Source organism: Cynara cardunculus (assembly GCF_001531365.2).
Source record: "Cynara cardunculus var. scolymus isolate 2C chromosome LG 15, CcrdV1, whole genome shotgun sequence".
NCBI lineage: Eukaryota > Viridiplantae > Streptophyta > Magnoliopsida > Asterales > Asteraceae > Cynara > Cynara cardunculus.
In genome coordinates, this window is record NC_037542.1 from 9,694,763 (window position 1) to 9,711,905 (window position 17,143).

A 17,143-nucleotide genomic window follows, 5' to 3' on the forward strand; every position below is an offset into this window, starting at 1 on the left:
AGATAAACAAACAACATCTAAATCCGAAATCAATTGTAAAAGATAGATGACTCGACTAAATCCAGCCATGGCCTCTTTTAATTGAGTTGACCTCCACTTTCTTCTATGAACCAAGTTTGATTGCCTTTCTTTCTTTTGCAATTCCCAAAATACCCTTTTGCAATTATGGATTTCAGATCTCGTCTTATTATAAAAATATTGAGGATTAAAGATTCGATTGACACGACCATTTGTTAGTTTTGGTTCGACTAGGTAATTGTCGTGCAACTGGTAATGGTTATAAAATACGGCAAGTGGAGCAAACGAGGTCGTTTGAATCAATTATGTTATAAGACTAGATCGGCGGAACAGTAAAATTTGAGGTCGTGAATGCCAATCAAGTATTGGGGGTAGATTCGTGAAAGCGAAAAATGAGCTCATTAACCCCAATTAAGTACCAAGATCCAAGGGTAAATTCATCTAAGGTTAGAATTTAAAGTAGTGTTTTATATATATTTATTTCACGATATAAAACTTATGGACACGTAACGTTTATATTACAATGTGAAACAACATCGTATATTTCACATTGTGAAAAAAAATTAACATGTTTAATTGGTTTTTACGGTTCTCAATTAATTATGCCCTTATACACACAAATGTTTTTATACATAAAAAGCAGTACTTTTCATATTTACAATGGCTAAAATAACTGAATATCTTCTATAACATAAGGTTAAATTAATATGTGGTAGGGCCCACATCACAATTATTTATACAAGTTCATCTCCCCAATTTCTTTAAGCATTTCATCAACTTCTTCTGTCTCTCCCATCAACGCCGACGTTTAAGATGTTGCCAAGAAGTAGAACCATGCCATCAAGAATCCAACATGGAGTTGTAAGTTCAATTCTTATGTATTTGTATTTATATGAAAGAGGTTAACTGAGTTGATACGTGAATTTTGAGTAAAATCACAAGTGACATGTGATACAAACGTCTCATTGAACGGTCGATGGTCGCGTTAACCATTGCATGCGTCCTTCTGTACATGTTGTATAACATTGTAACTTTTCTCTAGAGTCACGTGATTTTATACTTCTAGCACTTCTGTAAGTTGATCAGTTTCTCGCATGATCCTCCCTTCTCTCTCTCTCTCTCTCTCTCTCTCTATATATATATATATATATATATATTTGATCCTATACTTGTATATTGTCCTTTGAATTAGTATTTTATATTCTGTTTGTTTTGGTAGGTTGAAAACAGACAAGATGTTGTGCATTATTTGCAAGTCGAAGCTCAAACTAACGTCAATAACGAGACCCAAACCATCAACAGTGAAGCTAACTATTCTAAGAGCTTCGATGACGATGGTCGTTTAAAGCGTACTGGTAATATCTTATATTAGTCCTTAATTTTAAAACTCACTTTTTTGAATAAGGCTTATTGTGATACTTTTGTGATTTTTAAAGGTACTTTTTGGACGGCATCGTCGCATATTATCACGGCGGTGATCGGGTCTGGAGTCTTGTCGTTGGCATGGGCTGTCGGGCAACTAGGGTGGGTTGCTGGACCGGTCATTATGATCCTATTTGCCTTGGTCATTCTGTACACTTCTAATTTGCTATCGCAGTGTTACAGGTCTGGTGACCTTGTCACTGGACCAAGAAGCTATACCTATATGGAGGCTGTCAAGGCTCATTTAGGTACAAATTGTTATAACATTACAGATAATGCACACAAAATAAGAATTCAGTATCAATCATATCTTATTTTTGTGTTCTTTTTTTGTAGGAGGGCGTAAGGTGCAAATATGTGGCATGATACAATACATCAATTTATTCGGGGTTGCAATTGGTTACACAATCGCAGCCTCAGTCAGCATGATGTAAGCCATTATTTATTTAGCTTCATGACCGTAATCGAACTTTTGAAAAAGTAAGGTAAATTTAAAAAAAAAAATGTATTATAACGTTGTTCACTTTTTACAGGGCGATTAAAAGATCTAACTGTTTTCACAAAAGTCACGGCAAGGATCCGTGTCGCATGTCAAGCAACGGGTACATGATAACATTTGGGATCATCGAAATACTTTTCTCCCAAATCCCTGATTTCGACCAAGTGTGGTGGCTCTCCATCGTTGCTGCTATCATGTCATTCACTTACTCTTTTATCGGCCTAGCCCTCGGGATTGCGAAAACAACAGGTGAATAACGTGTAACCATAACTAATTGTCGTATATGTTTGAAGGGAACAAAAATTTTCTTATCGAGAGTACAAAACTTTAATCATTTGTCTTATCTTGTCCCCACACATAAAGGGGATCCTCAACTTGATAAAAAGTATGGCAAAAAGCATAGATATTTTTGTAGGTATACCAAAAAATATTGATATTAACAATAATATTAATGTCGTAATAACGAGGCTCGGGCCCACATACATCATGCTCAGTTATATATTTACGTTAAAGATTATCGATAAAAACAGTACATAAAGCAAAGTTACTTCAGTTTTCCAAAGAAATAGTTTACAAATTTAAATCTACTTAGGGTAATCTGATTTCTATGAAACTGAGAACGGATTATATATAAGATTCGATATAAAGTAAAACGATAATCTGTAATTAACTCCAAATCAAGAAGATGGATTGCGGATCACAATAAACATCATAATTCTTTCTTTTCGATAGTCAAAATCTAAGTTGTTGACATCATACCAAATTCATTACGCTAAGTATCTATATTTTATCATGTATCATACATCGATGATTTTTACTGTAAAACATACACACATACACACGCTTATATACCAGAAAATTAAATAGAAACCTGCTAAAAGTTAGAAACTGTAAAAACAACTTTCATGTATTGTTTAGTAGGTAAAACCAGGGGTCGGCCTTGGGGTGTGCCGGTCGTGCCGTTTCATAGGACTTCCAGATTAATATAGGAAGTTTATGAGCATTAATTTGACGATATTAATGTCATCTTGATTCTTATTTGAATCTTATTTATACTTACTTTGATTATACTTCTAAGTATAATTTAAACCAAAGGGATTTATTTTGAAATTTAGTGATAAGAAAATCTGATGAATAACTGAACAAAAAGAATATAAGGCCATATTTAGATTTTTCACGGTGCTTCCAAACTGTCAGGGACCGGCCTGGTGTGAAACAACTGAAACCATCCGATGAGTTTGGAATCTAAGCTATGATTCATATTGTTGAACACAGTTTCTTCTTATGTGCAGAGTATGAATGTGTGTTTCATGTATAAACGCATTTTTTTTTCTTTTCACGTGAAAAATATTCATTGATGTTCTATCTATGAAGCAACACTGTATCAACATTGCATGTTTACATGTGTTGTTTCATCTATGAACCAGTGCATAAAAATCAGTTTTTATATGTTTTAACTTTTAGACGATTTTTATTTATATTGCCCTTATATATAGAAGAAGGATCATATGAGAAGTGAGAAAAGAGTCATATCACATGTGATTCTAAAGTGAAGTTACATGTAATGCAACGTGTTTGTATCACGTGTAATTTTACTGTAGGATCATATATGGTTTTAACCCTTCTCGCACTACTTAATAATTGACCATATTTTCGTTTGACCCGTTGCTTCTTCTTATATATATATATATATATATATATATATATATATATATATATATTTCTTTTTTTAAGAAAATAAGGAAATGAAAGGGAGCTTGACCGGGATAAGGATTGGAACACTAACTCATGCCGGAACTGTTACTACCAACCAAAAGTTATGGAGGAGCTTTCAAGCATTAGGAGCTATTGCTTTTGCATATTCCTATTCCATTATTCTTATTGAAATTCAGGTAAAATCAGATTAAATTATACATTACTCATACTTATTAGTATTATACTGATATTTATAACTCTGTATAAAATTCAATATATATATATATATATATATATATATATATATATATATGATTAAAAAAGTATAAAGGATATTTGATAGGTTACAAAATACTTTTGAAATTTTGTAGGATACAATTAAAACGCCTCCTGCAGAATACAAGACGATGAAAAAGGCGACCTATTTAAGCATTTTTGTCACGACGACGTTTTATTTGCTTTGTGGTTGTATGGGTTATGCCGCGTTCGGAGATGAAGCCCCAGGGAATCTTCTAACCGGGTTCGGGTTTTACGACCCGTATTGGTTACTTGACATAGCCAATATCGCCATTGTGGTACATCTTGTTGGCGCTTATCAGGTACCAATTTTTTTGCTCACGTAAAAGTACACGAACAAGTTGTTTTATTGTCATCGCGTACTTGCTTTATCAAACTTCAGGTTTATTGCCAACCATTATTTGCATTCGTCGAGAAATGGAGTGCAAAAAAATGGTCCAAGAACGATTTTGTAATTGCGGAATACGACCTCCCAATTCCTGTGTACGGGGTTTTTCAAGTCAATTTGTTCCGTATCGTGTGGAGGACTATTTTTGTGATCATTACCACGGTTATAGCGATGCTCTTGCCTTTCTTCAACGACGTGGTTGGATTGCTAGGCGCGTTAGGGTTTTGGCCATTGACAGTTTACTTCCCTATTGAAATGTACATGGCTCAAAAGAAGATCAAAAAGTGGTCGAGCCAATGGGTCGGGTTACAGATCCTTAGTTTTGGGTGCCTCTTGGTTTCCATAGCCGCAGCAGTCGGATCAATTGCCGGAGTAGTTCTGGATCTAAAAACTTACAAGCCATTCAAGACTAGTTACTAAGCTGTTTGTATTCCTAGCTACTATCTGGCAGTGATATGTATCTTTGCTCAAATATTATATGCAGATTGCATTGTCCCAACACCATCAGGTTACTGGTAGATCCCAACCTCGTTGTTGGTCAAAGGTTCAAGTCCCACTAAAGATGAGGAATGTGTATAAGTTTTGTCGTATATAATCGAACTTTTTTTTTCTTAACCTAGATATCCAACTTCCTATGCGAGCCGACTAATCCCAAGACGACCACCTGCTTTACGGGTAACTCGGAGTCACTGCATTTGAACATCTGTGGCCACAAGGGAACTTTTATTCCTCATTAGATTTGAACTTGGGACCTTTTTGACCGTTGGAGCTCAAACTCGAATAAGAGTCGACATCATCACTTACCGATTAAGACTCTCCCATCTTTATCATTGCTCTTACCGGGTAAGATTTTTGACCCTTGTTATGTTCATCAGATAAGGAAAATTACCCGGTAAACACTTACCACGTAAAGGTTTAAGTAAACGGCCCCTAAGATGAGTAATATCTGTAAGTATTGTCATATTCCTATGTATTCAAACTTTTATATCATTAACAACATATTAACACATTATTGGATAAATATCAACATAAAGAAACCACCTTGGCCGTTTTACGTTTTCGATTTAGATGATTTTGAGTGTGAGGCTGCCGCTTTTACAAGGGTCGTAGGCTTAATCGCACTCTTTGGGTTTAGCGCCTTTCGTATTTTGAACACAGCCCACGCCGTCCCAACCGCATGCCCCGCCGCACCTAACCCCTCGTTCGTCACTTTTGCCGCATCTTCCCCATGTTTGTGTGAAACAAAGTCCGTTGTCACAGTTGATGTCGTCGACAACACATTTCTCCCCGCCACTTCCACAGCATCACATACCTTGTCTGAGTACAAAAACCCGAAAACAAATATTAGAAATAAGCACGAGAATAATTATACTAAATAGAAAACATTCGTCCCAAGTGAAGTCAACTTTCGACTTCTGAGAATTAGATGAGTCGGGCATCTTATAAGCAACATTTCCATAATAACGCAAATATATGCTGGGAGTTTTAGAGGTTGCTTCGTTATTTTACTATAAGTATTGTAATTCCGTTTTATTATGACTGTCCCCTTTAAAAGAGGACCACGATTACGGAAATAAGAACAAAAAAGGGAGACTCACTGAAACCGTCCAAGGACGCAAGAATTATTTCGCCAGGAAGAAGGTTGAAGAATTTCTTGCCGGGTTTCGAGTTCACAATAGAACCGGTGATGAATCCAGATACCTTCACGACACCAGAAAGAATCCCGGTTGCCACGCCCTCTGACATCTTCGTTAACCTCTTAGCCCTGAAAACAATATTCATATGTTCATCGATCCTGCATCATTCCACCGTGCAAACGATCCTCCCGCCACAAAAAATGAAATATTTGACTCGATGCAAAATACCCTTCAGATATGACAATCCTATAGATTCTTGGGTATCAAAACACTTAACATTACTGATTTTATATTGATGAACAATGGTCAAACCATTCATCTATATCGTATAAAAACAATTTATTAAGCATTACTTATTGTTTATTAATGCATAATCTCTTAAAAGTTAAAATTCAAATCTACAGCTTATAAATATATATATATATATATATATACAACTTCTGCTCCACGATCGAACTCCATTATCTCAACTATAAACATGTTCAAATACAGGATGCTCATACGGCATACCGATTCATGAATTTGAAATTTTCCAATTTAATAAAGAATTACATTAATTTTTAGTTCTCGGTATACAGTGAAATTTTACATCCCAATGCATTGCACCGGTACACAGCTAGTCCATAAAAGCATAACTAAAATGCACCATCGTTGCTACTCATAACAAAAACGTCTTTAAGCTACACTAGTTGACGATTTCACACAACAGGTATCTTCGTGGAAATATCCGCTCTACTTTTTGGGGCGGGGGACATTTCTGCAAAAATACCACTCCAAGACCCTACTTATATATTGCTCTACTCTTTGGGGCAGAAGACGGATCTGCATATATACTTTCGAGTGGGATACAAACGGGTAGTTGACCTTAAGGCTCCTTGACCTTTTTTTTTCTTTTGATTAACCTGGATATCCAACCCACTATGCGAGCCGACTAATCCCAGGGCGTCCACCTACTTTGCAGATTGCCCAAAGTAACCGCATTTGAACCTCCGTGGCCACAAGAGGATTTTTATTCCTCCTTGGATTTAAACCAGGGACCTCCTGCTACTTTTGACCTTTGGAGCCGAGCTCAAACAATCAGGCACCACCCTTGTGGTTAAGGCTCCTTGACTTGAAAGGGTTTGTAGCTTTTTCATGAACGTACTTATGAACATATATGATAGAAGAGTAATCTTGATCACTCCATCATCAAAACCACAGTTACAGTTCAAGATTAAGCTACTTGCGGTATCCCCAATGGGGGTGGTGTCAAAAGTTTAATGCTAGAAGTGAAGTAATCCTGAGTTTTACTAGAGATTCTGATTATCCCACAAGCTTAGAATCAAAAACTTTCTATTTTCAGCATTCCTAATATCCATAAATTCATGAGATTTCTATCAAAATTCAAGCTGAATATTAATCTGAATCTGAGTTTGTGATCATGAATATATGGTATTTGTGATCTAGTTGAATGCAGGCCAATTTTTGCTAAGAATTTTGAACAAATCAATGGACTGACAAATATAGAAGAAAAACAAGATGATACCTCTTCATTCTCTTCAGAGCTTCTGGACTAACTTCAGATTTTGAACCAGATTTCGTCCTCTTCTTCAAGAACTCGTTTCCCCATTTCAGTCGATCCACGGTCACATCTCCACACCACAAAATCCCCTTGATTAACTGACCAGATCCGCTAGCAATCATCCTTGCAACAGATCCACTATAATCTTCCACATTTGGAGCCAATGTCGTCCAATACGCAGCGGCTTTAGCCTCCGTAGATCCACCGTTCTCCACCGCTACCGCCACACTCCTCTCCACCTCCTTCACCGAAAACGCACTGTACTCCTCCAAAATCAGATCGAATTCCTGCAAAACCTTCTCCAGACCTTTCCCCGTAACCGTCAACCCGTAATTTAACAAATTATCCGATTCAGAATCCGATTTTATATCGGAAGGGACGCGAAGGGTGAAGAAGTAATGTGACGTATCTAATTTCACGGCGGCCTCGTCTTTGGCCAATGGCCATTGGATTGCGTCACCGACACGTGCAAGGACGGCGACAACGCTGTTGCCTTGCCGGAGACGGATTATTTCTAATACCCCAGAAGCGAGCTCGATGCTCTGTTGCTTGTCGATTAAGTGAATGATTGAACCTGGGATTTTAACAACAACTTCCTCTGATGATTCGAACGGTGTCAAAAGGTTTGGATCATAACAAGACTGATGAGTGTCGATGACCACATCTTCGTCAAGAGATGGGTATAGTGATGGAGCTGAATGATGCTGAGTGTGGATGAATAGATTTTCATCAAGATCTTTGAAATCAAGAGATGGGTACAGAGGAGGAGCTGAAGGAGAAGAAGAAGATGATGATGAAAATGGTGAGGATGAATCTGGGTTGGATTGAAGGACTTGGGGATAAAGATTGCTAGGGTTTTGAAGGTCTTGTGATGCCATAGTTGATTTGATGAGATTGATTATGAGGTGGGTATCGGATTTATGAAGGGAAGAAAGTGAAATAGCGTAGACAACGAGCAGAAGTGCGTGGCCGAAGAATCCATCAAAATCAAAAAAAACTCAGGTTATTTTTGTTTAGTTTTTTATTAGAAAAAATGGTACGTCATGTTGTTTGTTTTATATTTAAATAAATAATAAAATTATATTTTAAAGAAGAAAATTATATATGTTTAAGAATAATTTTAGTAAGCGATCTTTTTAGTTTGAAATAACTAAAAGGGAAGCTGCCAATCTTTTTTCTAAATCCGTTTGAACATATCCCATATAATCCTGTTTGTTTATCGTTCCATTAAAATGCAGTCTCTGAATCATTAAGAGATTAATTTTATTTGACAAAAAAAATGTTTCTTAATGGTTTTTGAATGATTTTGTATCATCAACCTCCTTTAACTATTCAGCGTCCTAATTTCATTATAAATAATTACCAAACAATTATATTTCATTTTGCATTATATCATGAGAGTCACTTTAATTATTCTGACCACTTAATCATTTTGTACCAAACCATTCAACAACTATCAAACACCTAAGATATAAGTTATTCAGACTATTAAACCCTAAGGATAATGAATTAGTTTGGAGGGAGAAAATTCATTTAAAATATTTAAAAAAACCCGATTATTCATAATAAATATTATTCATCAAGAATAATTCATTTATAAATAGTTGATTATAAATAGTTGATTCAACAGTTCAAACGAAGTCGTCCCTAGTTTAACCAAGCAAACGAGAACAAGTAAGGGTGCTCAAAAACCTGACCAACTCAACCCAACCCAACGCAAAATAACTCAACCCGAAGCAACCCGATGTCTAATCGAATTGTAAAATTTTCAAACTGTAGGTATTGGGTTGATATTGGGTTACTATTATTTGAACCCAACCCAACCCAATGAACCCGATATCCTTTTATTTCTTGGATTTAATATGATTGTTGAATTTATATTAATATATACATTAGACAATTACACCATCATGTATGCTCTTCATATACATATCTTTTCAATCTATTCATATCTCTATATAACTCATTCGTATATATGTTCAGTAACTGTAAACATATATAAGTAAATCGAGAAAATTAACTGGATGTGATATATGTAAGAAATATGGATAAGTTGTATCAAATAGTTGATGATGAAAAAGAAATTATGACTAGAAAAATAACATATTCAAGGTTAGAAGAATATTCTAATGTACCAAAATATCAACTCAACCAACCCGTACGGTTTGGTTTGGATTGGATTAAGATATTTCAAACCGCAAGCATTAGGTTGGGTTATTCAAATGTCTTTAACTCAATCAATCCAACCCATAAGCACCCCTAAGAAAACAAGCATACTTGAACAAGTTTTTGTATGAAATGATATCATGATTACATCCATACAACAACACCACTACACTTAGTACTTCAATCCTCAAACCAAAATGAGAAAATGTGGTTGTGGGTGGAGGCACCTTATGATGCTGGTTATTCAACAGACAAAAAGAATTTGTGTTGTACAAAAAACAATAACATCAATCATACAAGAAGTGGAGAAGTTCTAGCATTTAGATTATGATGATTCCTACTAATCGGTAGATGGACATATATCTCATGAACATCCGGTTTACATACCTCTCCTTTGTCTCTGTCTATCGCGTAGCATATGTAAACCGTATCTATCACATTCTCCAGCACATGTACAAGCAACCCAAGAACGATTAGCACCACTACAAATGCCATCGCAGCTACAATATACGAATCTGCCCCTAGATCACTTCCATACTTTAGTATCACACAGACCTGCATACATACCCCGTCACTACAACCATAAAAAACACTCTGGGTTGTTTCAAGATTATCCCCTAATCTTAAAGGTCAACAAGAATGTATGCTAAGAAAATACCCTTAATAACTAAGACAAAATAGAACAACTTGTGCGCCTTACTCCATTTATTTGTTATGATGTTTGGCAAGCAACCATCCCAGAAAAGGAAGGTTGTAGTTTTCAGGGTTCATTTGGTATGCAGATGGGACTAGACAGGCGAGAGTAAGGTAAGCGAGTGAAAGAACTCTACAAGGTTTACGATTTTAATTTGATATGGAGTAGTTTAGTAATTTACCAATCTTGTCCATCTCCCTAATTTTTGTTCCATCTATTTTGGTGGGACAGAAAAAATGTATTTTTGTCCCAGTCTGATGTCGCACCCAAAATTTTTGTTAACGCACCCTCGTGGGAGAGAGGGAATAGCATGGCTTTAAAGGTTAGCAATGTTGTGGACCTTCTAGAGACTAGTGCATAAAGTGATATAAACTCACCACGATCGCATATATTGCTGATAGAACAAAGGTGATTCCAGCCAACAGACGAGTGGATACTGTCTCCACAACAACAGCCGAGAGAAGATTACGTCTTAGAAGTTCATATGTCAACTTGGCAGAGGCACAGTATGCTTCACCAGTTATGGCTGCAAAATTTATGGTGAATTTGTTCAGAAAGTCAAATGCCGATAGTAGTGCATTGACACAGCATCGGAGGATGAGGTTGACCATCCCACTGGCATCTTCATTTGCAGCACTATCAACAGCAGCACGTACCATTCGTACAACAGAAATCAACAGTCCAGAAAAACATACTGTTCCAAAGGAGGGACCAAATGCATTTCTGAACAAGTATATAATTAGACAGTAATGTTATCATCTTGACAGAAACCCATGATCAAGTTGTAAGGATTAAAGTTTATAAATAAGTTGAAGATTAAGCAGCAAGACAAAACATTCTGTTGAATGGAGTTCAGAATGTGTTAACAACGAATAAATAATTCAGTTGGATGAGATATTGTGCAAACATCATTAGGAAGTTGTATTGCAAGTAGGAAAATAATGCATAAATTGAATTTGTTCGTCAATCAGACCCATCCTTTCTAAATTTCACAGGTTTTTATACGGACCTGTGCACACTATTTCCATATAGACCTGTTGTATAACTTAAATCTCGATTTACACAAATACTACAACTTCTTTCGGTTTCTTTCTTTTTAAGTTCTGAGACATCAGTAGCACTGATCTCGCCCAAAGCAGATCCTTTTTTCTGTTTCCATTTTGCTGTTTCCATAAGCTCTGATCAGGATCTGCTTTCATCAAGATGTGCATTAGTCACTCAAAGATGGAATACCTACGGTGAACCTTTTACACGATGAAGTGTCACAACGAGGGGTTGAAATCAACATTGGGGAACAAAGGATACCCCAGATGGACAATTTCAGGTATTTAGGCTCCATGATTCAAAGGGAGGGAGATGTCAGGGATGATGCTACACACCACATAAAGGCAGGGTGGTCTAAGCGGAGGGCTGCAGTAGGAAGGCTATTTGACAAGGTACTGACGTACTGTTATAGCCTGAAAAGCAAATTCTACAGAGTGGCTATCATACCAGCCTTATTGGTTGGGTCTAAGTGTTGACCAATAAAGAGTTGGAACTATACTGAAATCAACATGCGGTCAAGCCATGTGGGACAGAACACCAAACCGAGTTTTCATGGCAGAGGCCCAGAGCAAGGAGTTGCACCTGAGAGATGGAAGATCACGATGATTTGGTCATGTTAAGAGGAGACAGGTGATAATGTTAGTGATGAGGGTGCACAACAAAACGGTTGAGGGGGTGAGGAAGGAGGTCAGAACGATGCGGACGTGGGGTGAGCAGCTAAGGCTAGACGATTGGGTTTAGATCTTAACGAGGACATGACTTCTGATAGGACTCTTGGACACGTAAGATTAGGATAAGAAATTTATGTTGGGACTCATTGGTACCATAGGAAAGGGGGGTAGAAAGCCGACAGATAGGATAGCAATGCCCTAGCGGCTTAAGAATGAGAGGATCTGGCTCTAATACTTCTTTTTAAGTGGCATGGCGTTTTCATAGTTTACCCTTGGCCTTGCTTACTCTGGCTGGTTTTAATCATTTTGATCATATAGGCCCTTACAACTGTTACGATTGACTAGTGTGGTCATATTTACAGTTTTAGTTCTTTTTGTTTGTACGCACACTCTCTTGCTCTCTTATTCTTTTTCTTATATTATGGGCTCCAGTTTCTTTTCTAAGTCCGCAAAACCCACAAAAAATTTACAACTTCCTGGTTCAGCTCTTATCTCCCCAAGCCTCTCTACCCCCTTGGGATAGAGGAAAGATCTACATTCATCCTAGCCTCGACCCTACTTCCCAATGGGATATATTGGTTCATTTGGTTCAGTTTGCTAATCTTAGCTACAACAGTAGATGCAGGTAAATTATTTTTGTGTGCTATAACATTTCTAAAAGGGTACACACATATAAAAGGACAAACCCTTCTTCAGTAATGAGGTATATCCCGTCCATCAATGGGGGTATGTGTGCATGTAATTTCAAAATAAATCCATTAAACATTCTGCAAATGATGGAATTAGAGTTTATAATTCACTACTATGTAAGATATACATATATACAAGAAAATTAAATAGGTGTAAATTGTAATCAAGCTGGTCAATTTCACCTTCAAGTTCTAACACTGGACAAGTCATTTGCAATATCATAGCCACCAGCGAAACCAAGGCTGACCAACAGAAAAGATCGATGGTTGTAACAGATGATTCCCAATTATGGACATACATATATATAACCTTTCCAATTACCAATCTATGATTGACAAGAGACTTGCACATGGTTCTACCATTCAACAAACAATATACCTTCTTTTCTTTTTTTCCTCGAGACAAAAGTCAACAACACAACCCACACCATCACCGGCTATGACCAAATCCCTTTCGATCATCCATGATTCAGTTAAGATCAATAACCCCCACGGGTTTATCTTAAGCAATTTAAATTTGATCTACTTGATGTCGTAGCCCTCAGGTCCTAACATTTTAATCAAACCCATATCATATCATATGTCCTTTTGATCTCCAAATGATGAAGAAATGAGTGAATATGCAACACAATTCTAAATTCTAAAATAAAAAGATCCCTTTCAGGCATGCTAAAATCATAATAAACCCATGGAGGAGGGAGTAGAGACCAATAATGGCAGCTTGTATGTCATTGGAACACCATGCTTATGATACCCTTCCTTGTATCTTTAAAGTTTACATACCCACTGTTTGATCTTAAAGAATCTATCTACTACATATATCTCGATTGGCTCTCAGAAAATACCAAAGATTGTCATTAACCTTCAGAACCCACACTCGAGAAAAAAGACAGAAAGTTAAAAAGAGAAAAAGTAAGTTCCCAAAAGAAACCAGTTTTTGTTCAGATGTCACACACCTCATTTCATATCAAGATTAACAGCTAATAATGACATCCAATAACTAAGAAAAGTTACTCAATTGACAAAGGAATACCTCAAAGAACTTCGTATGCTCCGTTTGACCTTTGAATCCTCTTTCAAGAAGTACCACTGAGCAATGGTCCCACTGATTACATACGCCTGTGCTTCCACCATTGCAGCAGCAGACCACAACATTGTAAGAATCGCCAAAGCATAGTAAGCTGGAACCCAACTATCTTGTTTCCACTCACAAAAAACTATTCCATGATTTTCTCTAGGCACCATTTCCCCATTCAATCTCGCAAACACCATGAACACCACGATTGGCGCATAATAAACAAGCAAGCCCAAAATCAAACCGGGAAGCACCACGAATAACCCCAAGTTGTTAGACAACGCATCCGAAGCTACCCTAATTATCCTCACAGTCAACTCAACCCTACTCCAATTCACCACAAGTATCCACACAATCACCCCAATTACCAAAAGCACAAACACCAGCACTATGATCCTGTAACCCAAAGGGAACTTTTCGCTACAAGTTGAACTAATAGTACAGGCAACAAACCAATACAAGTTCAAGAAGATTGGAACTATCACAAAAAAGGGTAGTGAAATGTATACCAACTGTTTGGCGAAATGCTTGAGTGAAAAGAGTACAAACAAAGAAATGGGTATGCTTAAAATCAAAGTAACTACAAGTGTCCAGATCAAATTCTTCAAAATATAATGAGAATTAGATCCTAATAAATTGAGAAACAAAACCCTCTCCCCGAAAATGGAGCTTCTACGGCCTTTGACGCAAGAATCGGAACTGATATCATAGACAAAAGCAGAGGCGGAGGAAGGGGGGTTAGGGTTTTTATTGATTGAAGCAAAGATACCAAAGGCAAAAGCGGAGAGGACGAGAAGGAGGAAAAAGAGAAGGAAAGGGATGTCTTTGATGGGCCGGGGTGAGTGGTAATTATAAGTGATGTTCGCGGGATAGTGAGATGAAGACGATGGGTCCGATTCAGATGGTGGAGGAGTGTGGTGGTGATGATGGAATTCATCGATGTAGGTAGAGAGTAGAGGTTTAGATGGAGGGTCGTAAACGTCGGAGGACTTACCGGCTACGGTGGTGTCACCGGAGCTAGCCATGGCATCAACTTATTCAAGAGTTTTATATGGATTAGAAGCTGTGGTGAAGTAGCAGTAGTCAATCTTGATGGACTGAATTCATTGAAAACAGAGTGTGAAAGGAATCTTTAAGAAATTGATGTGGTTGATTAGGGTTTGTGAGGAAGGAGAAGGATATGCTTTGCATGTTAAGCACATGGATCACATGGAAAAGCGGCACGATTGGATCTTGCTTAAATACTTGGTTCCTCTCGAGATGAAAGCCTGGTTGCTCTCACTCAATCAATATCTCATAATAAATAATTTAGAGTAAATTGCACTTTTGGTCCTTGTAGTTGTCATATATTATCATTTTTCATTCTTATTTCAAATTAATTACATTTTTGGTCACAGATTGGAACAAAGAAGATGGAGGGGTTTTGGTAGTCACGTTGGTTTAGGTTTTGGGTAGGGATGGTAATGGGGCGGGGATTGGGGGGGAACCCCAATACCCGTCCCCGTCCCCGATCCCCCGTATGTGTCCCCGTCCCAGTCCCCGTCGGGGATTATGATCACATCCCCATCCCCGTCCCCAACGGGGAACGGGGATCCCCAACGGGGAAACGGGGATTTTTTTTTAAAACCCAAAAATTAATGAAAGATACTCAATGTATGTATACCTAATTTGGGTCCACATTAGTTAATAGTTCACAAATCAAGAAGGCAAGTAGGCAAATAGGTAAGGTAAACCAATAATATAACAAGATTACAAAAAGTGAAGATGAAGAATATTGAATCCGTAACACACCAGGGAGAGGCCGAGAAGGAGAGCCGAAGAGGGAGTAGGGTACTAGGGTTGTCGCCGTGGGTTGTCGCCGTTGGACGGTCACCATCGCCGTCGCCGATTACGTGGTCGGAGAGAGCAGGAGCAGCAGCGCCGTGGAGGAGCAAGTCTTCGTGGAAAGAGCAGCAGCGCCGTTGAGGTCCTGGAGGAGAAAGTCTTCTTGGAAAGAGAGAGCATAGAATCAGGAGATTAGATCATTAGCCGATTAGGATTTAGGAAGTGTGGAGCGTGGACTAGGCTGGAGGATGGACTAAAGACTTAAGGAGGATGCATTCATTCATATTTTACAGCCCAAAGCCCAAATTCTTATAAAACATATATATATATATATATATATATATATAACGGATACGGGGCGGGGCGGGGAGTGCTATACCCGTCCCCGACCCCATCCCCGGATTGCGCCAAGCGGGGATCCCCGTCCCCGTCCCCGGGACCCGATTTTTCGGGGAATCCCCGTCCCCGATCGGGGCGGGTGGACCGGGTTACCCGACAGGTCGGGGTCCATTACCATCCCTAGTTTTGGGTTCTTTGGTTTGTAATTTTTGATGGGTTTTTTTTTGGTTTGTTAGGTTTGTCAGAGAAAATGACTGAAGGAGGAGAGGTTGTTTAAGAAGATGGCCCGTGGTCGGAAGGGGAGGAGTGACCGAAGATGTGTAAGGACTCACGAGGGTGGGTTGGGCGGGCTCGTTGGAGCTGGAGGTATAAAAAAGAAAAGATGTTAATAGAATAGGAAAAGACAAATAGAGTATAAAGACCTAAATACCCTCTTATTTAACGTTGAAAATTAGTTTAAGAGACCAAATATGCAATAAAATGGCAACTACAATGATCAAATCTAAAACAAAATGACAACTATAGGGACTGAGAACCAAAAATATAATTTACTCAAATAATTATCTATATTATTTTATACTAGAAAGGTACTCGCACAATACAGAAAGATACATCTCGATGTTAATGTTTTCGTTTTTTTTTTGGTCTCAGTCGATGTTATAATACGGTTTTATATGCTTTTGAAAAAACGATAATTTTTTATTTTTAAATAAATTCATAATAATAAAAAAAATATTGATATTAGTAACAAACTAACTATTTAAAATTTCTCTCTTTTCTATGTATTTCTTTAATTCATTTTTTATTTAATAATATAATTTTTTATAAAAATAATATTTTGTTAGAACTCTTATATTTTTTATAGTTAACATGATATGTTTATCTTCTATTTGATTATGTTTATCAGCAGTTAGTTACACGAATTTAAACAGAAAACTTTAATAGATTGTACTTTCACACAATTACTTGTAATCTTGAATTTCAAGTAATATACATCAATAAATAGTACTTTATGTATAAAAAACTAGAAGCGTACTCGCACAATGCAGCGAGATACATCATGATTTTAATATTTCATTTTATTCCTTATTTCAGTCGATGTTATAATATGACTTTATGTGATT

General features: G+C 37.4%; 3 protein-coding genes across 3 annotated transcripts; 1 reads left to right on the forward strand and 2 right to left on the reverse strand.

The window, feature by feature from the left end:
* Positions 1–814: 814 nt before the first annotated feature.
* On the forward strand, positions 815–4,818 carry LOC112527487 (amino acid permease 3-like). Its single transcript, XM_025138169.1, has 8 exons — positions 815–879; positions 1,238–1,373; positions 1,455–1,688; positions 1,777–1,870; positions 1,974–2,188; positions 3,674–3,831; positions 4,006–4,233; positions 4,314–4,818. The coding sequence occupies exons 1-8, from the start codon at positions 832–834 to the stop codon at positions 4,737–4,739; spliced, it is 1,539 nt and encodes a 512-aa protein (XP_024993937.1). The 5' UTR covers positions 815–831; the 3' UTR covers positions 4,740–4,818.
* A 464-nt stretch (positions 4,819–5,282) lies between these two features.
* On the reverse strand, positions 5,283–8,414 carry LOC112528006 (protein EARLY-RESPONSIVE TO DEHYDRATION 7, chloroplastic-like). Its single transcript, XM_025138887.1, has 3 exons — positions 7,482–8,414; positions 5,918–6,084; positions 5,283–5,636 (listed from the first exon to the last, which is right to left on the reverse strand). The coding sequence occupies exons 1-3, from the start codon at positions 8,393–8,395 to the stop codon at positions 5,371–5,373; spliced, it is 1,347 nt and encodes a 448-aa protein (XP_024994655.1). The 5' UTR covers positions 8,396–8,414; the 3' UTR covers positions 5,283–5,370.
* A 1,380-nt stretch (positions 8,415–9,794) lies between these two features.
* Positions 9,795–15,051, reverse strand: LOC112528071 (CTL-like protein DDB_G0274487). Its single transcript, XM_025138974.1, has 3 exons — positions 13,815–15,051; positions 10,755–11,100; positions 9,795–10,238 (listed from the first exon to the last, which is right to left on the reverse strand). The coding sequence occupies exons 1-3, from the start codon at positions 14,879–14,881 to the stop codon at positions 9,975–9,977; spliced, it is 1,677 nt and encodes a 558-aa protein (XP_024994742.1). The 5' UTR covers positions 14,882–15,051; the 3' UTR covers positions 9,795–9,974.
* Between the last annotated feature and the right edge of the window lie 2,092 nt (positions 15,052–17,143).